General features: G+C 31.9%; 3 protein-coding genes across 16 annotated transcripts; 1 reads left to right on the top strand and 2 right to left on the bottom strand.

The window, feature by feature from the left end:
- Positions 1-5,103: 5,103 nt before the first annotated feature.
- Positions 5,104-9,518, top strand: LOC127248146 (pentatricopeptide repeat-containing protein At3g12770). Of its 14 annotated transcripts, none has more exons than XM_051270378.1 (6): positions 5,104-5,464; positions 5,531-7,147; positions 7,556-7,814; positions 8,401-8,488; positions 8,599-9,005; positions 9,172-9,518. In XM_051270378.1, the coding sequence occupies exons 1-2, from the start codon at positions 5,193-5,195 to the stop codon at positions 7,131-7,133; spliced, it is 1,875 nt and encodes a 624-aa protein (XP_051126335.1). In that variant the 5' UTR covers positions 5,104-5,192; the 3' UTR covers positions 7,134-7,147; positions 7,556-7,814; positions 8,401-8,488; positions 8,599-9,005; positions 9,172-9,518. The 14 variants fall into 14 exon arrangements, with proteins under 14 accessions (XP_051126335.1, XP_051126332.1, XP_051126329.1 ...); XM_051270375.1 differs by having other exon boundaries at positions 5,104-7,147; positions 8,599-8,634; positions 8,953-9,005; positions 9,185-9,518; XM_051270372.1 differs by having other exon boundaries at positions 5,104-7,147; positions 8,599-8,634; positions 8,953-9,005.
- A 7,066-nt stretch (positions 9,519-16,584) lies between these two features.
- On the bottom strand, positions 16,585-17,154 carry LOC127247360 (uncharacterized). The gene has a single exon (XM_051269193.1). It carries the CDS (start codon positions 17,152-17,154, stop codon positions 16,585-16,587), a length of 570 nt encoding a protein of 189 aa, XP_051125150.1.
- A 1,522-nt stretch (positions 17,155-18,676) lies between these two features.
- Positions 18,677-21,180, bottom strand: LOC127247139 (peroxidase 27-like). The gene is made up of 4 exons (XM_051268872.1): positions 20,939-21,180; positions 20,302-20,490; positions 19,828-19,993; positions 18,677-19,297 (listed from the first exon to the last, which is right to left on the bottom strand). The coding sequence occupies exons 1-4, from the start codon at positions 21,140-21,142 to the stop codon at positions 18,888-18,890; spliced, it is 969 nt and encodes a 322-aa protein (XP_051124829.1). The 5' UTR covers positions 21,143-21,180; the 3' UTR covers positions 18,677-18,887.
- Between the last annotated feature and the right edge of the window lie 1,519 nt (positions 21,181-22,699).

Here is a 22,699-nt window from a genome sequence, read left to right as displayed (position 1 = left end):
ACCCAAATTGAATATGGGCTTCTATTAAACTTAATTAATTCCCCATGTTTAAGATGTTCCACATCCATTAATTAATTAAATCTTCTGACAATTTAATTAATTAATATCTTTTAATTCCTTAAGTAATACCACTCAAAACTTATTATTGTACGGATTAAATCCACCTGCAGGGTTTATACAATAATCCTTATTGAGTTCCTTAAGGGGATGTCATCAACCTGGATGTCCAGGACATGGTGCCTTAATGATAATAAATTAATTACTATGCGAATAATGTAGTTGCCCAAAATACGAAGCATATTGAATCACTAAGGATTCTCACTTATGGTAAATTAAAGCAACGAACATTTATTCCATATATTTAATTTATTTCATCTAAGGTTAAGAATTAACAGAGTTACCGAGATCTTGGTTCTTCAATGTCAGAATAGAAGAACATATCTCAACTGTGATCCTTTCAATGTGACGCAGCACATTAGTGTAAACTAATAGTCAAGACAAACTAATTCCAAGTTTACACTACAACTTAAACCGATGGTTTTGTCCATAACCATCTCAGTTGTGAAACCCATTTATATTTAATAAAGAACTGACAACAAGATCTTCTGTGTGATCTCCACACACCATGTTGTCTACAATATTAAATAAGTGGACATGCTAATATATATAAAACATAAATAAAAGCAACACAATGTGAAATAACAATTTATTTATTCCAGTTAATAAGGAAATTGAATGATACAAAAGCGTACTAAAAGTTTGCTTTACAGTATAATCCAACAGTTCTAGTACAATCATCTACTATTCTGAGAAAATATATATGCCTTGTAAGGGTGTGTTTGTTTAGGGTTTAGATTTTGGATTTGAATATTTTTGGATTATAAAGTAATAATTTTTTAAGTTGTGATTGTTTGAAAGTTTGAATTTTGTAATTATATGTTAGAATAAATTACTATTTTATTGATAAATCAATATATTGATGTGATGGTTTGAATTATTTGAAATTTAATAGTAATAAAATAATTTTGATAATAAAGTAAAGTTTGATTTGATTGATACGGATAAAATAAAAAATTTGATTTTAGAAATATAAAAAAATTAGGGTTATCTTTGATTTACCAATAGTAATTCTTTTTTGTATTATTATTAACATGAATTTTAATATTATTTTATATTATTATATTATATTATTGTGGAAACCTATGTTCAGTGATATCCCTGCGTCGCTCACAAAATTTGCAAAAAGAGGATGATGAGAGTGTGTAGGAGATATAGGTGTTAGACTAGGGATTTCACATTGCTTTGGCTAAACAATACTTATATAGTGAAATTCGCTCAGTTTGCAAACCGAACACACCCTAAGTGTAAGGTTAGAATACTATCCCTAAATATCAACATGAACAAGTTGAAAGAAAATATGAGAAGAAACCAGATGCCGGGAAAATTTGACTCTCTATTGTTTATTTTGTGACAAATGTCACATACTTCTAGTAGAGAAGTCTGAACTTTAGGACTTTTGATATTAAGGATGACTCGACGAGGAGCATGACTAAGTCTGTAGTGCCATAGATCAAAGACAAAGGATGTGAGAAAGAGTGACCACAAATGATGGTGTTAGGTGAGTTGTTGGGAAAAAGATACAACCCAACTAGCTGTCTAGCTGGACCAATCCTCATCCAAGATGGTTGGACCTGGAATTTACACTCAAGAGAAGTGAATTTTAGCTTGATATCAGTCTGTTCTATGATCGCACTAATAGACAAAAGGTTACAATTAAATGATGGAACATAAAAGATATTTTTTAAGATGAACTTGATAGATATAGGCATTGTCCCGGCCTTGGATTTGTTTGGAAGATCTGCTGTCATGTTATTTAAGGGACTCATGGATGAGAATAAGGCTGAATCCCCATAAATGTGGCAAGTGGCTCTTGAATCCACAATCCAATAACTAGATAGGCTGGAAAGGTGTGTGTGATTTGCAGTGTAACTAAAAATGTTACCTGCAAAGTTGGAGAGTGCTTGGGTTGGTAGGTTGGTGGGAGGGGGCGCTATGATGTACCCTCTTTGCCTTAGCTCTGATCAATCCTATTTAGCGGCTGCAGTAGAAGCTTTACGTTAGTTTGTGATAAAACTGGAGATTCTTCACCAAGAGGCTTCCCAGTTGCTTGATTGATAGATATTAGAGCAAAGGTTTCCTTCCATTTCGATTTGGTGAACTTAAAGTCCTTATGGAATCCCACAAGTCTGTAACATTTGTCCTTAGTGTGTCTTTTTCCCGCAATGAAGCATATAACATCCTATGCATTCCTTTTGTTAGCAACAACACCGATGATCGAAGATTTTAACTTGTATGTACCATTTTTTCTGTGATTCCTTTATCAAAACAACATTATATGCTTAATCTAATAAGGGAAAAGGCTTTGGTTCAAAAGTTGTGATCAAATTCCAGCATATCATTTATTTAATCCACTTAATAACTTGAAGACTTTATCATTTTTCTTGTTGACGTTGATATGTCATGGAACAACTATCATTATATTTTTCACATTTGTAGTGTGAGGGTGGTATGAAGAACTTCAATTCTTCCCGTATCACCATAAGATTGGTGTAGTATTCATCAACAAATTTTCTATCCTACACAACTCCACATAAATCTCCCTACAATTTACCTACCCTACTATCATTAGGGATTGAAAATCTTGTTTCTAAAACCTTCCAAATTTCATGAGCACTTTGCATGTGAAACACAGTGGAGGCAAGTTGAAAAGACATTGATTTAATAAACCAAACAATGATCAAATCATTGAACTGCAACCATAATGCATAAGTGCTTACTTGTCCAGTAGAAGATGTGCTTCCACTTCCAATCATGCTATTAAACCAAAATCAGACATGAGGATTAAGCTTTTTGCTCTGATACCATATCAAAAAAGAAAGATAATAACTGATGAGCAAGGAAGAAGAGGAATAGAGAGAAAATGAAGGATAGCTTTGATACTATAATTGAATTACAAGGAAGTCACTTTGATTACAATAAAGGATCCTCTATATATAGACAACCTAATCTCATATGGTATTTTATATAATTTACAGACTCATCAAATCTATTCTAAATGCTTTTGTAAATAATTTAATTCACTCAAAGAAACTGCCTTATGATTTCCATTTCCTTTTAGAGACTGGTGTAATTGGTAGTGTATTTCTCTGTTGTCCACACTTGTTGTATAATCTAATTATGTTCTCACCTCTACTTCCTTCTATGGGTTTGGATTCTCTTTCTTTGCAAAATGTATTTTGACACGTGTATTTGTTTAACTTTTTGCCATTGTTTTGGGACAATGGGTATTTCAAAAATAACTTATTTAGTTTATTGAATAATTTTTTTAATGACCGACTAATGATATAGTTTTAATATTTGGTAAATTATATTATCAAAAGAACTTATTGAAATGGACTTTTTTTTTTTAGTTATGTTTCAGGTTAATTATGCCAATTTGTCGGGGACGAGGATTAAAAAATAATGATATTAACATATAATAGTGGTTTAGATGAAAAATAAAATTGGAATATTATAAAAATAAAATTATTAAAGAATTAATTAAAAAATATTTTGATAAGTACAAAAATGATGACAAATTGACTATTATTTCTTAAAATATAAGTAATAAAATTGTAAATGAATAAAATTATTTAATATAAATTGATTGTGCATAAGTTTAATAGAAAACTAAAAAAACTGACATAATTATAGTATATATTAGCATTTTTCATTGGATTTTTTTTTGATTGTTTTCTTATTTGTGCTTACATCTTACTTTTTCTTATACTCCTTGTGGAAGCGATATTGTTAATAATTTTAAAATAAAAATTACTAAATATGATTAAAAGAAATTTAAAAATATATTTAAATATTTTAAAATTAATATCTTAATAATAAATTTTATATAATACAAATGGATAAAAAAAATAAAATTTAATTTTATAAAAGATGAAAAATTTTAAATATTGATAAAATTATTTATTTATTAAAAAATATATAAGTAAATAATTTTGAGTGAATTCTACATTATTTATAAGTTTATAGGTAATAAAGTAAACTAAATTAATTTAGGGTGTGTTTGGTTGGAGGATTGGATTTAAATTTAATTATTCATCCAATTTTTTTTTTCAAAAAATCAAATCAAACACTTATTTTTTATTTTTTATATTATACTAAAAATCAATTTTACATTCAAAACATCACATCAACACCTATTTATATCACATCATACAACTATTCAAATTCAAAATTTTTACTATTCAAATCCCAATCCAAAATCCAAACATAATATTTATATATATTTTAAATTAGTAAGTTACCAAATATAAAAAGAGCGATCTTTTGTTATCTGACGTACTAAAATAAAAAATATATCATTTGTTATAAAATGAAAAGAATATTATATTTTGTATGTATATACATATATATTTTTAAAAATATATTCACTTTCGTAACATATAATACAAGTAATAACTATATGATGATTTTGTTTTGTAATCATTTTAAATTATAATTTTAATTTTTCAAATTTAAAGAAACTGAAATCATTTTATTAATTTATTCATATTTATAATTTTATATATATTTTTAAAAGTATATTATATGACTTTCATAACATAAAAATAATACTAGTAATAAGTATATGATGATTTTGTTTTGTAATTATTTTAAATTATAATTTTAATTTCCCAAATTTAAAGAAACTGAAATCATTTTATTAATTTATTAATATTTATAATTTTATATCATATAAATTAATAGATATTTAAATATATATATAGTAGATATATATAGTTAATATCACATCATTATTTTATTAAATATTTTAATATAAACAACTACTTATAATAAAAAATAAATATTTTTATTTAGTCAAATTAATTAATTGAATAAGATGTTAATAGTTAATTACCAAACTCACCATCAATTTAGCATATTTTAAATATATATTCTTAATTATGATCTATTTTTTTAAATATTACCTATGATTATTATTATTATTATTATTATTATTATATAAAGGTATATCACAGGCAAACAACGATCAGTGATGAACTGATGATCTCTAGTCACCGTATCGACACTTCCCATGTTTCACTCATTCGTTGAATTGAATCCCACAATATTCCGACGACGATTTGGCTTCCTATATGTCGTCAATCCTTTCTTTACGAAGATGCGCATTCAAGTTTGCCTCTCCCCTCAATAATTCCGTATCCCATTGCATATTTGTTGTTACCTTCAGCGCTCGCAGCTCAATCAAATTCAAAGCGGAGTCCCATTACACAGCTCTTCTCGATGAATCCACCCGCAGAATTCATCTCGCTCAAATCCATAACAAGCTATTCAAGCACGGGTTGCAGAGTAATGGATTCATAATCACCAAATTTATCAATAAAAGCTCCGACATTGGAGAAATTAGGTACGCACGCCAAGTGTTCGATGAATTTCCTGACCGCTATGTGTTCTTATGGAATGCAATTATCAGGGGATACTCTATGCACAACATGCCTGAAAAAGTTCTTGAAATGTACTTGAGAATGCAGAATGCTTTTGTGAGACCTGATGCATATACATTCCCACTTGTTGTTAAAGCTTGTGGCATCCTACAGGCGGTCGGGTTTGGCCGGGCCATTCATGGGCAGATTTGGAGGATCGGGTTTGGAGACGACCCCTACGTGCTAAACGGGCTGTTATCGTTTTACTTATCATGTGAGAAACATGATTGTGCCCGTGATGTTTTCAATCATTTGAGTGACAGGAACATTGTATCATGGACATTGATTTTCTCGGCCTATGTGCAGAGTGGACAGCCTATGAAGGGTTTGCAGATTTTTAGGGATATGAGGGAGTCAGGGGTGACACCAGATTGGATAGCTTTGGTTAGTGCTTTGAAGGCGTATTCGGATGTGGAAGATTTGAGTCAGGGGAAATGCATCCATGGTATGGTTCTTAAAATGGGGTATGAATTTGAGCTCGACTTGAGAATAGCGCTAACTTCTTTGTATGCAAAATGTGGGCAGGTAGTAGCTGCAAAAGTGTTGTTTGATCAAACGGAAACCGGCTGTGTGATTCTATGGAATGCCATGATCTCAGGATTTGCTAAGAATGGTTGTCCGAAAGAAGCGTTGGACCTTTTCACTAAGATGAATTTGAGAAATATTGAACCCAATGTTGTGACAGTACAATCTGTTGTCGTGGCTTGTGCACACCTTGGTTCACTTGAGCAAGCAAGATGGATGGAAGGATATGTTAATAGTAGTAAGTTTGAAAATGATGTTGTGGTTAGGACATCGTTGATTGATATGTATGCAAAATGTGGGAGTGTAGAATCGGCAAGAGAAGTGTTTGATTCAAGCATTGAAAGAGACGTAGTTTTGTGGAGCTCAATGATAATGTGTTACGCCTTACACGGGCAGGGAAGAGAAGCGATTGCTCTTTTTAATGAAATGGAGAATTCTGGTGTCCGCCCTAACAAAGTCACATTCCTCAGCCTCATCATGGCTTGTAGCCATACTGGTCTTGTGGACGAGGGGTGGGAGTTTTTCCTCGCCATGAAAGACTATGGTCTCGAGCCCGAACATAAACACTATGCAAGTATTGTTGATTTGTTTGGCAGAGCCGGATACTTGGACAAGGCACATGAAGTTATTACAACCATGCCCATGGAGCCAGGTGTTTCGGTTTGGGGAGCCCTCCTGTCTGCATGCAAGATCCATCGCCATGTGAAACTTGGTGAATATGCTGCAGAGAAGCTTTTCACCATTGATGCTTTGGACATAGGGCATTATGTGCAGCTCTCGAATCTCTATGCCTCATCTCGGATGTGGGATGGTGTGGAGCGTGTAAGACAAAGGGTGAAATCTAAAGGGTTGAACAAAGACTCGGGATATAGTGTTATAGAGATCAACGGGAAGCTTGAGGCTTTCCGAATGGGTGACAAGTCTCATCCTCATTCAAATGAAATTTACGAAAAGCTCAAGTGGTTGGAAATTAAGCTAATAGAGTTGGGATTCACAGTAGATGCGGATTCTGCTTTGTATGATGTGGATGAAGAAGGGAAAGGGGCATTGTTGTGTAACAATAGCTAAAGAGTAGCGATAGGGTATGTCCTTTAAATTCCCTGCAGCATAATTAAATTATACAAAGTGCTTTAAATTATTATAGAACAACTGTTGTTTTTATTGTTGTCTTTTATGCAGCTGTCCCTAAGCCAAATAGTTAGGTGAAATTTGAGTCAAGAAAGGTATTTCATTGAGTCGCTCAATTCCCTTTACCATTTCCAATTATGATCAAACACAAGACAGAAGTAGAATCCGGTGATGATTTGATTTTGATAGTTTATTAGTGGGAAACTTATTGCAAAAAGATGGCTAGTTTTGAAGGATCAGAGGCTTGCCGGTGTACACAATTATTTTAGGAAAGTAGTGAGATGCATGAAATATATTTACCTAAGAGCTGTTATCGGAGTTTGTTTATTTAATTTGTTAAATCTCTTTTCCAAATGTTGCAGATTGAATGAATGGTGTATAGCTAGCCGTTGCTCCCAATTCATTGGCTGACTAGAGAGCTTGATATTGGGAGGAAACTGCGTTTGCAAGAATTGGGTCTTTCTGCAGTTGATGGACGTGGATAATCTGATGGAGCGGGGTCTAGTCCTTCTCCATCCAGTCATTAATGAATGGCAGCTTGAAGTTGTCATATTCGAACAATTTCCATTTGCCTTCTGTTGTTACATGTCCAGGAGCATGTGAAGAGTCTTATTATTGCAGGTAGATTTCATTTTGCACTACACCTGACCTGGATATACTTGGATTCCTTTCTTTTTTGTTATTGCAATTCTAGCTAATCTGGACTTTGCCTGAAATGGACTCACAAAGCTTTCTAAGTTTCTTTTACTGGGTGATAATGGTCGAATGATTTTAAATCAAGGTGCCATAGGGGAGAGTCTGCCGTGTCTTCTCCTTGGCATTAGAAAATCAAAAATACTGTATAAAACATTGTTAAAAGACACATCCTTTACTAGTTTTTTAAAAGCTTTACAACTCCCTCATTTCATTGCGAGTGTCGTGTCAAATGATTTGATTGTATTGATTTATGTATTGGTTTAATAGGCTTTACAAGTCACTCATTTTATGACTTGATGACAGAGTATGCCAAGAAAGTGCCAGACACAATTTTTGTAGGTTTAGGGTTTATGTGTAAATTAAATAAGACTATCAAACTTTGATGTCTCTTGTTATTTCTGCATGATCATGGTTATAATTCGTATTATTTGCATATAATTTTTGTTTCTTGGTGATTGATTATTATTACAAGTTTAAGCATCTTTAGGAAATCTTGTCCGGAATCTGACAGGGATTCATTCCATTCGTCACTTTGTACTGGGCAAGGATCATTATTATCAAATACAAAAGAACTTTTGAAGTTCACAATCATGCTAATGGTAAAAAAATATACTTATTTCATTGAAGTCACACTTACCTTTTTGTATCCTTTACCTGTCATATTTATAAACTCTGTGCATTTATATGCTCCAGCTTTCTTCTTTTACAGAAACAAATGATATCTTCATCCTTGCCATGGGCTAAGGTAATTATTGCATCATCTGCACATATACAGGACTTTTGGGTTGGTTATCAGACCCATGAGTTTTAACTTTGTCCTGGGAGATTGAAGATCATATATGAATTGTTGAATATAACTGCTGCTCAATCTTATTTAAAAAGGATCGTGGTTTTTCTGTTTCATTTCATGAACTCATGAGTATAATATAGCCCAGATTCCAAATAAAATTACCAGCCTGCAAGGTGTAAAAGCAAATGAATGTCAATTAGATCCAAACAAAGATGAAACTATAAATCAAATGGAGGTCAAAGAAGATAATTCCATGATATTGCTGACGTGCAGTGAAGAAAAGGAAGAAAACTTGGAGGCATGGTATCTTGATGAGTCAGCTAAAGGTAACATTTCTTTTAGCAATATTTCAAAGTGTCCATTGTGGGAAAAGAAAATATACTCATTTTACAAAAGAATGATGATTATGAGTTGATTTCAAATGTGTATTATGTGTTTGCTTTGATTATCAAATATTTTGAGAAAAGAAAATATATTCATTTCTTTGGGAAGGTTGATTATGAAGGTGCCAGTATATGATGTTCAAGCTCAACATCAAAGCTAATCATGCTAAATGCTTGAAGATGCCGGCTACAAACACTTAATGGCTATGACATCAACACCATGGGTATTTGAACTATAATGGCCTAAACATGTTGAACAAAATTACTTAGGGGATGCCAAAAAATGACTTGCCCAAATTAGTTCTGTGAAGGACATGTGTTTAGAAAGCAATTTTGTATAGTTTTTCCGAAGGAGCCTCGTAATTGAGCAACCCGAACTATTTAGTTGGTGCATGCACATATTTATGCTCTAATTACACTTGCTTCAATTGATAAGAAGAGATTTATTATTGTTCATTGATGGTTATTATCGCAAGACATGAGTGTATTTCCTTACAGAGAAATCAAAAAAGCATTTTAGGTGGTTAAGAAAATCAAGGCTCAAATAGAGAACGAAACGGGCTTAAGAATCAAGTCGATGAGTACCGATTGAGAAGGTGAGTGTATTTTGAATGCATTTAAAATTTTTTATTAGCAACTTGGAATTGATCATGGATTGACTTTTCTATACTCACCTCAACAAAATGGATTTATGGAACGTAAAAATCGGATAATCATGAACATGACAAAGAGTACTATGAAAATCAAACAAATGCTGAAGGATTTTTGAGTTTTTTTCTTTTTTATTGCTTTATTTAGCAGACACACACACGCACCCGCTCATTACTTAATATACAAGGGCTTGACCCAAAGGCATTTTAGGTTGAGTTGTAGCGTGTGCTATCTATCTATGTAATTGAAGTCTAACAAAAGAGTTGGATTAGATAAAACCGCAAAAAACATAGAGTGGATGAAAATTAAGTGTGTCACACTTAAAAGTTTTCGGGTGTTTGGCATGCATCCATGTCCTTGACGAGCGTCAGACCAAGTTGGATGATAAAAATCAAAAGTTTGTATTAATTGGATATGATCAAATATTTAATGGATACAAGTTAATGATCATTTAAGTAACAAATTGGTTGTAGGCAGGTATGTGCAGTCACTACAAGAAAATATCACTTTTGTAACGAGGTTTTTTGGTTCCTAAATCCACGTTTTCCGTTACTAATGACATTAGAGACGAAATTAAGGATAAAATTACATTAGCTACGTGAACTTTAGGGATGAAATTCCGTTACAAATATAATATATTTTGTAGTGAGTTTGAGGAGATAAGTTGCTAACTTGGGAGCCGAATAAAGAGAATTACAGTTTTATACAATTTGAAGTTGAAAGATGGTGAACAAGTTGTTGCTGCAAGAGACTTGACTCAAACTCCTCACATACACCACTACTAATACATTCGCCTTCAACTTCATCGGGTTTACTGTGTTGAACAAGAAACTTCATTAACATACAGAAATGGAAGAGGTAGAAACTCAATTTTGTTTGTATGTAGATTTTGAGATGATCACATTTGATCAAGCAATTCAAGATGACAAATGGAAGAACTGTGGATGAGAACATAAAAGCCATTGTGAAAAACAATATGTGACAGTTGGCAAACTTTTCAAAATATAAACAACCAATAAGCTTGAAGTGGTTTTTCAAGGTGAATAAAAATGCCAAAGAAGAAGTCGAAAATACAAAACAATATTTGTGGCACATGACTTTACTCAACAAGCCGGAATAGATTATGATGAAGTGTTGAGTTCCGTTGCAAGAATAGATACCATTTGATTAATCATTTCATTGAGGGCCCAACACAATTGGAGAATTTATCAAATGAATGTGAAATCAGTATATTTGAATGGTTATTTAGAGGAAGAAGTCTATTTTAATCAATCATAGGTTATGTCATGAAAAATTATGAAGATATAGTGCTTCAATTAAAAAATACTTTGTACAGGCTTAAAGAAATACCAAGGATGTGGTACAACCAAATTGATGAACATTTTTTAGAAAAATGGGTTTATAAAATGGGCATATGAATTTGCATTATATGTATTGAAAAATCGAAACTGAGAAATCATGCTTGTATGTTTGTGCGTTGATAATTTGATTTTTACAACCAATGATCGAGACATGTTTAGTGATTTCAAGAAGCAAATGACCTAGGAGTTTGAGAATATAGATTTGGATCTCATACCTTATTATTTGGGCATTGAGGTAAAGCAAAGTGATCAAGGTAATTTTAATTGTCGAAAGACATATGTTAAAAAAATGTTAAAGGACTTTAGCATAATGAGTTCTATTGGATTTTTTTTGGTATTGAACTTGCGATGTTGCAACATGACAATGATGCCAAACAATACAAGCAAATAAATGAGGCTTTAGTGGTCTTCAGAAGCTATCCATCTGCCGAATAACTCAATTGTATTGAAATTTAGAATAACCCAATTATGATCCAATAACGAATATACATAAGTATTGAATTTATAACATATTCTTAAAGATTGTTTGTAAGCATGAAAATTCTACAAACACCAACAAACATAATAGAAATTAACCATTAAAAATCAATCTAAAAAAACCCATGAAGTTTAAATCATCAATCGATTATTGTATTAGAAATATAAACTTAAGATATTTATAATAGAAGATAATGAACAACAAAATAGAAGATAGTTCAGAATTTAAGACTAAAAAGGGCGAATTCTCCTCTTTCCAAAATGATGTCAGTACTGTTGAAAATGGAGGGGTGATAATGAAACAAATATGAAAAAAATTTGAGTCAAAGATGATTTCTTTCTGCAGAGTGAGTTACGATTGGTAGTGCTCAAGTATATGCCCATATTGTTTTCAAAGATAGAATGTCTTAAATGCGTATCGAAGCAGTACCACTATTAAAGACAACGGTGAATAAGACGAGAGTAAGACAATCGGTAGAGTGAGATTGAGAGTGGAAACTTTTAGTTTTAGAGATAAAACTCTATATATAATGTCTAAAGGGTTAGAACTATTAATAGATATTTCAACTCAATTGATTAGGGGAAACTTTCTTAGTTACGATTTTAAGAATAAAAAATAATGGAAATGAATGAATCCACCATATAATTAAGAATTTGAAATAAGGAAGTAATTGTAAGTATAGTGACAAATATAATTAAGATTCGATTGTAAAGAAATTCTTAATTAAAGCAACATATTATTTGGAAATCACGAATATGGTAAATTTTATTCATTCAATACAAATAGAGTGTGTTTGTTTGTGGGTTTGGATTTTTGAACAGTAAAAAGTTGAATTTTAATAGTTATTTGATGTGATATAAATAAATATTGATGTGATGTGTTGAATGTAAAATAAATTTGTAGTATAATCTATATATAAAGTAATTGTTTAATTTAATATTTTTTGAGAGAAAAAAGAATCTGAATAGTAAAAATCTATAGTAACATCCACAAGCAACACAACTATAAAGTCTTATGAAATTCTTTATTGACCTGTGAGTTCACTACTTGTTTGAAGGATTTATGTTGTGAGCGAGCGGAAATGAACATTAGATGAAGTTAGCGCCTTGATGATTTTGTGAACTTAACTCATCAAAGAATTACACCAAAATTGGGTATTAGGCCAACACCTGCTGTACCATAATATGTAACAAAAGCGATCAAGATGACTTGTTGAGATAAACGTGAATTGCAAACTTTCTCAATCTTGTTAGGCTAGAATTCATTGGGCTTTAAAATTTCATGTAGCAGATTTGAAACTATTTTTAACACTAAATTTAAATTCAACACAATTTAAATTTAAAACATTAAAAAAAAAATCAAAAATAAAAATGGAGACAACACACCATTACACTTGTGATTGCCTTTGCAATACCTCAATTATGAAGGTAAGATGATATTTGGGGGTTTTGCTTGAAATGGAGCAACGATATGTATTTAAGATCCAATTTGCTAGAAAACTTATATTATTCTCGTATGATGTATCCCACATCGTACTTGATTATTTTATTATTTTCAAAAAAGATCAAAAAACAAATCAAAGTCAAAGACGGGAGGAAAAATATATTTATTCAAAACTAAAGCTGTTACGCCTCACGAACAATTTACGAGAAAGTTGTGGAGATGTTACAATATTCATTCAATATTGTCTGGAGTAATTAATTGAGCTGGTTACTGGTTTGTTACCAATTGTTTCATGTATTTCTATCGAGTCTTAGATTTCAAAATGGGAATACTAGTTTTAGTAAAAATCATAGAATTAGAAAGGGTGAGTTGAATCATACAAGTATTTTTGAGTGATAGACTTAGTGTGAGATGAGTGAATTCTTCAAGATCATGGCTTTAGCGGTTTTTTTTAGTTGTTCTTGAGTTTAGAACTTGGTGTTGAATTGAACGATATTAGAGATCTATTTTAGAAATTTCAAATTGTAAATTAAATTACACGCTAGACACAATGATTTTGATGTTGAGACATTGATGAGTTGTGTTGTGATGAACATATCCGAACAACCATGAAGATACAGGTTTGTGTGTGGTATTTGTGACCATGATAGAATTTGAGTTGGATTTAAGAAGAGAATTTCCGTCCACTTGAAGGTTTATTTGGTAAGTAAATTCCCCCTGTTAACAAACCATCCTGTTATTTTCATTCAGCTCATATTGTTTGTTTGGAACAATCCGCTATACAAGGACAAGCATCTTGAAAAGAAACATATGCAAACTTAGCCCTATTTACTTTTGTTTTTATTTTGGGTGCAAGGGAATGTATGCGAGACTTGCATATGGATATATTGTTGGGATTTTATTGGTTTAACAATGAAAATAGCCGGATATAACTCTGTATCGTGATGAGCTCACTTTTCGAATACAATATTTTGACCCAATTCCTACCAAGGGTTACACAAAATTCGTATTGGGATAATACAAAGTTCAATTTCGAATTTTGGTAGAAAATATCGAGACAAGGTGAATGTAGAGAATAAAATGAGTATGAGACTATAATTTCTAGTAGGGATAAATATTGAATGTGTTTTTCTTATTTTTATATATATCAATAATTGTTAGCAAATGAGACCAACCCATCTATTTAAAGATCATAAATAACCTTTTATTTAAATTGAATAGACACAAATGTTCAGTTTAAATTTAAATTTCAAAATGAATGATTGTGTTCTTTCAATTCAAATATTAATTTAAATTCAAAATGAATTGATGTATTGATTCAATTCAAACAAAAATTTGAATTCATTATTTAAATATTATTAGACACATCAATTCCCAAATAAACACAATTTTTGAAATTAAAATTCTAGAAAATTTCCAGAATAGCCCGTACCACTTAGTCATGCCCATGACTAAGTTAGCTATTACATTATGTCCCATAAATTTAATTACAGAACTTCCAGACTTGTAGACGGAAGACTTAGTCATCCCATGACTAAGGCCGTATCAACAATATGTCCCAAATTTGTGTTACTTGTCAAAACCATGTCGAAATTAGCTTATTCGAGTCCGCACTCCACACATCCCATCCCAATTTCACTTAATCCTAACATTCATTGGTCTCGAATAAATCCAATTACGCTAAAATTACCAACAGTCCTCCCAATTTTAGTGTAATCCTTGATTTATTCACAAATTAAATCACAAGCATACACAATAAATCGATATATAAATGAGAATGTCATGAAGATTGAATTTTTGCATTAGTACAATACACATTACAAATATTTGGAAATCAAGGTGTCGCTAAGGATTGAACCCTTTCAATTCATTTGAATACATGTAGGTAGAGTACACACGAATTTACAATTCCCTTGGTTCTAACTTGACACTTTTCAAGCCATGTGTCCATATCTATGCGCAAGCACATCGAAAGCAAGTCCGAACCTTCTTGAAGCGGCAAAACTTCATGCTCGTATAGGTAGCTCATTTAATCTCGCTTCTGCATAAGCAATTTTTTAAAGGAGTTATTAAGAGATATGATCTCAACCTACGGTTCTTGCAGGTCTGAACGCATAGCTGTGATGTCTAAATAAAATACGTTCCAATCTTCCCAATATGAGCTTTCCATATTGAATTCAGTTTCTAACGTCATACTAGAAGGGAATTGAGTGTCTCATACTAGGAAGATTTAATGGACTTCAATCCCATCCCAATCAACGACTTGTGCACTAAGTCTCTCGCCAGCCTTTTTGTCAAACAATCGGCTAAATTATGTTCCAACCTAATAAACTCGACCGATATCACCCCATTCATGATTAAATCGCGAATCATGCTATGTCTCACACCTATGTGTCGAGACTTACCATTATAGATTTAACTATAAGCTTTAGACATTGTTGAGGCACTATCACAACGAATAGAGATGGGTGCCACCGGTTTTGGCCATGCTATGTCTCATATTACCAGGTTATGAAACCATTCCGCTTCCTTTCCAGCCGCGGCTAATACTACAAATTCAGATTTCATCGTAGAATTTGTGATGTACGTTTGCTTCTTTGAAGTCCAACAAATTGCACCTCCCCCAAGCAAAAACGTCCATCAAGTAGTGGAAGAATGATCTTCTTCCGCATGGCTTCTCCAACTCGCGTTCGAGTATCCTTCCAAAATCGAAGGAAAGCCAAAATATGACAAACCATAATTAACAGTATTTTAATATTTATCCCCCACACAATTTGAGGAACTTCCCCAACTGCAGTATGGGCGTGCAGATTGTTGCTGCCAGACAACCTGCACTATTGTTGGCGTTTCAAACGCTACTATTGATATAAGACAGTATTCGTAATCGCCACTTAATCTAGTAACCGACAACAATCTATGGAGAATTCTTACATACATTTCAAATTCACTCATGAGGTTATCAAAATCAGATTACTAATAATCTGAATAACCTTATCTGAAAACTATTTTGTATAAAATTCCAAATGTTTCAATTCATATAATCTCAATTGCATCAATTTCATACATTGGAAACATATATTTCACAAACTTCAGCCATAAAATCAATCAAACATTTGAACTGAACGTAAGTAAAGTAACTAAACATTAACATACTTGAATTTACAGTATACACTAGACAATCTACGCAATGTCGATCATATATTATTTATATACAAACATGTCTTAATCATTTAAGACATTAAATACTAATTACTTGCAGTAATTATTATCAACTATGTACACAATATCTTGACACTGAAGACATAAACCACTAATTATTTACAGTAATTAGAAGACATTCGACTTATTAAAATAAGTCGATTCCTTTGCACGGTAATTCCCTTTTTCAACTCGGCAATCACGTTTGAGGTCACTGGAATTTCCACAAATCCAACAAGCCAATTTTGAATTATTCATGGATCTTTTATTGAATTCAGAAAGCTTGCATTCCTTACGAGAATATGAAATTCTTTTCTTTATGCTTATCAACCATATTTACAGATAGTCCTATAATATCATTGTCTTGACCATTTTCCTGCGCTCTTATAGATTATTCTATGCACAGATGGCTTCCGAGTAGTTCTACAAGTGTCAACTCTTCATTTTTGTGTTTAACCTTTCGCTTAAATTCCTTCCATGCAGACGGAAACTTGTCAATGATACATAAAACAACAATGGATTCATCCATCTTCAAGTCGTGCTGCATGAATTGACCAAGGATGCAAAGGAGCTCGTTATACTGCTCCATCACAGGCCTCGAATCAACCATCTTATAGTTGTTGAAGTCACTTACCAAGAATTTCTTGCTCGAAGCGTCTTCAGCCATGTATTTAAGTTCAAGTGCCTCCCAAAGTTCCTTGGCTGAATCCATATTTTGATAAGTATCAAAAAGTGGATCAAACATTGCATTGAGAATATGACCATGACAAATGTAGTCATCATTCTCCCATTTGCTCTTGTGACGTGTTGCCTCCAAAGTTTCATCTTTGGTTTCCTCGGGGCATGGAGTGCTCAGGACATACACGACCTTCAAAGTTATGAGAAGAAAGTGCATCTTCTTCTGCCAGCGACGGAAATCGACGCCTTCAAACTTTGTCAACTTGCCAAACTTGATCGACATGTTGCTCAGAGTTTCACTTGCTATGTTCGTCACAAAAATATCATGTTCGATTGTTGGGGATTTTATTGGGTTAACAACGAAAATGGCCAGATATAACTCTATATCGTGATGAGCTTACTTTTCGAATACGATATTTTGACGCAATTCCTACCAAGGGTTACACAAAGTTCGTATTGGGATAATACAAAGTTCAATCTCGAATTCTGGTAGAAAATATCGAGACAAGGTGAATGTAATGAATAAAATGAGTATGAGGCTATAATTTCTTGCATGGATAAAACACTGAATGTGTTTTTCTTGTTTTTAATTATATCAATAATTGTTTGCAAATGGGACCAACCCGTCTATTTAAAGATCATAAGTAACATTTTATTTAAATTGAACAAACACAAAGGTTCAATTTCAATTTCAATTTCAAAATAATATGAGTGTGTTCGTTCAATTCAAATATTAATTTGAATTAAATATAATGTATTGATTCAATTCAAACAAAAATTTGAATTAATAATTTAAATATTATTAGACACATCAATTCCTAAATAAACACAATTTTTGAAAATTAAAATTCTAGGAAAATTCTAGAATAGCCCGTACCACTTAGTCATACCCATGACTAAGTTAGCTATTACATTTTGTCCCGTAAATTTAATTACGGAACTTCCAGACTTGTACATGGCAGACTTAGTCATGCCATTGACTAAGGCCGTATCTACAATCTATCCCAGAATTTGTGTTATTTGTCAAAATCATGTCGAAATTAGCTTCTTCGAGTGTGCACTCCATGCATCTCATCCCGAAGTTCACTTAATCCCAACATTCATTGGTCTCAAATAAATCCAATTACGCTAAAATTACCAACAAATATACCTGATGGGGACGATGGGACTCTGAACTCGAGACCTATTACTCTAATACCATGTTAAGACGGGGATCCGGAGTTCTAATTAAAAATCAATTGGTTGTAAGTGGATGCCCTTCACCCTTTATAAAGTAGGGGAGTCCCAATATTACCTCCAATGTGGGAAATTCAACATTCTCTCATCGAGATGATAATTTTGAAAATTCAAACAGGATCAATACCCAATACGAGCAGACGATCATTTCGATCATCTAACATGGCATCAGAGCCCTAAGTCTCGAGTTCGAATTCCACCGTCCCATCCGTCATATATTTATGTTCAAGTCTTGCATACCTCCTTGCACTTGAGAGGCATGTTGGAGACTTTCATTGTTAAAAATAATTATGTGTCCCTAATAATTTAAATTTTTAGGTGAGACGATCGTTCCGATCATCTAACACACACTATTTAATATATATATATATATCCATTTTTATTTCAAAATATGATATTCAATATTTACTTCCTAGAGATTACTTTGTTCTAAAAAACGATCATGTAACACACACTATTTAATATATATATATATATATATCCATTTTTATTTCAAAATATGATATTCAATATTTACTTCCTAGAGATTACTTTGTTCTTAAAAACATCAATATCCAATATAATAGAACAAAGTTAAAAAAGAAAAAGTATACAATTGATTCACTTGCAATTCGACAAGAAAGAATTTCAATACATCCAAATCATTTAGATCATCCCAAAAGAAAACATTGACTTTAAACAATCCAAAACAATGCACTCTCACAGAAGAAATAAATGCACTCAATTGAACACACAGATCGAAAGAATATAACAGAAATCCCACAAACCCTAATCCTTATTTCAGTTCACAACAGAACAAACCCTCCTGATTTCTCCAGCAGTTCCTGTCAGCACCCCAATGCTTCCCATTTTCTGCATTGATTCAGCAAAATCAGAGAAGAAAGTCTTATCAAACTGGTTGAATGAATGACTTTGAATGTATTTGCTGGTCTCTGCATTGTTCAGAAGTGCAGCGTCTGACTGGAAAAGGCCCCTTCTTTTCTTCACAATACTGAAATAGTCATTGTCGAAATCCTTAGAGCTGCCTGGATCCATCTGGACAATGGTGGTCGTGTCGGTTGGCCCACATACCTTCTTGAGCTCCGTGACATAGTTAGGATCCATTGTAGGGTCGGCGTCGCCCCTTCCGGTGAAGTTGTATATGCGAGTTGTGAAGCTTGAGCAGTGGGACACGCCAATGGTGTGACCACCTGAAATGTACAAAGATTAGGAGTATTGAAAATGTAAAAAAGATAAATGAAAAGAATATGATATATATGAATATGTTTCTAATGTCTTAGATGTAACTTAATAACTAAATATACATTGCACGCACGTTTGTATTTGTATTTATGTATGTACATGTATAATTTTTTTGGTGAAATGTATTCGATGCATATATTTATTATAAATATTACATGAGCACTCTACATATATTTTATTGAATAATTCGTCTTAAGGCCATATTATACAATAGTTTTTTATATATATTTAAATTAAAACACAATGTATTATCGATGTGCTCTACCCAATGTTGGATTTGAAAAATGTTTTAAGTTTAAGTGTGTGTTTCTATTTCATCAAGAATGGGGTTTTGAGGTTTGTGTTTTGATTTTAAAAAATATTTAATATGATATTTTGATAGATTTTCTTTTTTTTTTTTTTTTGATAAATATAAAATTTAAATAGTAAAAAACTATATGAAAAACTAAAAAGAAACACACCCTTAATTTTTAATTACCTGACAAGACAACAAGATCCTTAACACTTAAACCCTTCGATGCAAAGGATGCTATTAGCTGTGTAATGTTGAAGAAGGGAGGTGGGAGATTAGTCAATGCTCGACTTCCAATCGACACTCTACTGTCTCTTCGCCCCAATGGAACTTTCCAAAACGGCCCTTTAATCTATAACAAAAATGTACCAAAAAATTAGTTCAATAAACCATTAAAGCAAACAAAAAAGAAGAAAAATAAAACAAATCATAAACTTTGTTCTATATTTAGCTAAGTTCATATTCTATCATTTTGCCTCCTATAATTTTGTTTATATAAAGTACCAATGGAGCACAGGAGCTTAGTGTGCTTTGTTTTATATCTCCAAATTAATTATCAACTTTAAACTTATTCAACATTTCTTCAATCAAAGAAAAACTAAAAAATAGAATATACGTGTGTATGTGTAAATTTATGTATGACTAAAAATTTCTGATTGCCTGTGAAACTGCATCTCTTGCAACTAAAGCCAAAATATCAGCACAGGAAACTTGTCCAGGGCACTTCTTCTCGACTTCCAATTTAACAGCATCAATCACTTGGAACCCTCGGAGGCTCCGGTTGGGGATCGCATCTTTCTCTGCGGTGTTATTGCTCGTAGAGTTCAGGAGTATGGATCCTTCACATCCCTGTGCAAGATTGAAATGAATCGAGGTTTAATTAATTCAATAAATTTGTGTATATTCTAACATGCAAATATGGATATTGGTTTGTAGTACTATCTTTTAAAATTAGCAAATGCTTCTTACCTCAAAATATTACTACATAATGAGCTAATAGACACAGAAAATTGTAGCTTTTGTTCACTACAGATGTCTTATGTATATTAGTTTTATTTTGTAATTTTGCATGACTACATTTTGGTCTTTTAAGTTGCTGCATTACGTGATTATTCAGACATCATAATGTGAGCTTATAAGACCCTAATTGCAAACTTCTGTAATTTATCCAGCCACAATAATGCCATGGATAACAAAAATGATAATAAAAATATATACGGAACAAAAAATGCATTTTTCTCAATGAAAGACAAGACAATTGATGAAGTAACTACTCATCGACATTAAGGTTTCTTACGTCAACAAAACAGTCGTGGAAATGCAATCTCAGCAAAGCCGGTGCGAGTGATGGTGCTGCATAAATAAACCTTGCTGTCGTGTCGCTAACTGTCTTCGCCAAACTCGGGCATGTCTTGGAATAAAAATCAAGGCTCAGTGTCTGTGCATTAGAATGCAAGATGAAGAGCAGAAAGCAAACCATGGAAAGCTTTAGAACTGCCATGGTCTTGATTTTGTAATGTTAATATTAGGAAATATCTGTGTGTGATGAAATGAGGATAATGAGCTTCTTTAAATAGTAGTGAGGTTTGCTGGTCAATGGATGAAGTTGAGATGTTGGTGTCATTGCATAAAGGCATACCAATTGTTTTTAGGGTTTGACTTCATTAATTTTTTAATCCTTTATCCTTTTTGGTAATGAAAAATGTAGACATGGTTGCAAAAGACTAAATCCATACCTACTGGGAAATAACATATAGGTTTATCTGAGGATGTTTTCTAAATATTGTGGTTTGATTGATCCAAATTAAGGACATGATCATATAATATATAACAAGTGTGAGTCGGCTGTTACAGTGCCGATTCAGAAAAATCAATACGGTGCTGATTTTTTCATATAGCACCGTAATTTTCAGAAAGTATCGATCAATTTTTATGATAAAACCTATTCAAGTTCGCATAGCACCAAATATATTTATATAAGAGCACAATATATATTTTATAGAGCACTATACATACTCTTGTAGAGCATCAATGAAACACTAGTTTAAAAAATAAACAAATAGAATACAACTTTTATTTCAAAAGCACAGTGCTACTTGCACTAAAGATTGATACTTTCCGGGTATTTACTCTGTGCTTTTGGAGATAATCATTCGACCGAACAACTAATATGATTAAGAGTTAAACCCAATTTTTTTTCTTTTTTTCTTAAAAGGAAAACAAGATATTTGGTTGTGTTTTCCTCCATTGGTTTTCAATATTCATTTACAATTATTTAATTTATTTATATCTCAAAACATCACATTATATATTTACTATTCATTTAATATATTATAGACAATATATATATTTTTATTTAAACTATCACATCAAATAATTATTACTATTCAAAATTTATTATTCTAAAATGAACCAAACACCAAAATGCAACTAAACAAACTCTAAAATTTTAATTGCATATATGCCAAAATTATGAAGCAATTATTTGATAATTATAATAATTATTCTTTCATAAAATATAAAATAGGTATGTCATTTTGTAGAAAATAAAATTTTTTATAATATAAATAAATAAGAAAATAAAAATATATATGTAGATATAATATAAATTCATACTCAAATTATAACATTATTAATCTTAAAAATTTAAATTTAATACACATTTTTATTATTATATTTATTACCCGTCAAATCAATAGATATCAAAACTCCTTAAACTCAAATCAAACCTACACAAAAAAAAAAAAAAAATACATAAATTCAAATCTATCTTAAAATTCAAAATAAAAATCAAACCCAAACCCAATTTATCTCAAACCACCGAGATGGAGATAATACATTCCTTTAAAAAAAATAGTAGAATACTGGAAATAGTAATCTCTCTAATGACTATTTCCAATACACAAACGGTTTTCAAATTGAGTTAGGTAGAACTAAATTTTAAAATTGCAAAATAACAATATATAGACAAGGGTTTGCTTTCTTTTTAATTAGTTTTTATGCTTTTGTTTCGAAATTTTTGATGTAATATCGTTGTTGGATATGATATTTAAAATTT

The sequence above is a fragment of the Andrographis paniculata genome, unplaced genomic scaffold (assembly GCF_009805555.1).
Source record: "Andrographis paniculata isolate CXL003 unplaced genomic scaffold, ASM980555v1 Contig32END, whole genome shotgun sequence".
NCBI classification, from domain to species: Eukaryota; Viridiplantae; Streptophyta; class Magnoliopsida; order Lamiales; family Acanthaceae; genus Andrographis; species Andrographis paniculata.
Note: the sequence above shows the minus strand (reverse complement) of the source record. Positions and strands in the feature narration are given on the sequence as shown.

What these genes read in the sequence shown, in the direction of transcription:
- LOC127247360 (XM_051269193.1), bottom strand. Translation starts at nt 17,154, where the DNA reads ATGTCGATCAAGTTTGGCAAGTTGACAAAGTTTGAAGGCGTCGATTTC.
- LOC127247139 (XM_051268872.1), bottom strand. Translation starts at nt 21,142, where the DNA reads ATGGCAGTTCTAAAGCTTTCCATGGTTTGCTTTCTGCTCTTCATCTTG. An exon ending in CAAGAGATGCAGTTTCACAG is followed by an intron (nt 19,994 to 20,301) that starts GCAATCAGAAAT and finishes TTTTTGTTATAG; the next exon opens with ATTAAAGGGCCGTTTTGGAA. An exon ending in GGATCTTGTTGTCTTGTCAG is followed by an intron (nt 19,298 to 19,827) that starts GTAATTAAAAAT and finishes TGTACATTTCAG; the next exon opens with GTGGTCACACCATTGGCGTG.
- LOC127248146 (XM_051270375.1), top strand. Translation starts at nt 5,193, where the DNA reads ATGTCGTCAATCCTTTCTTTACGAAGATGCGCATTCAAGTTTGCCTCT.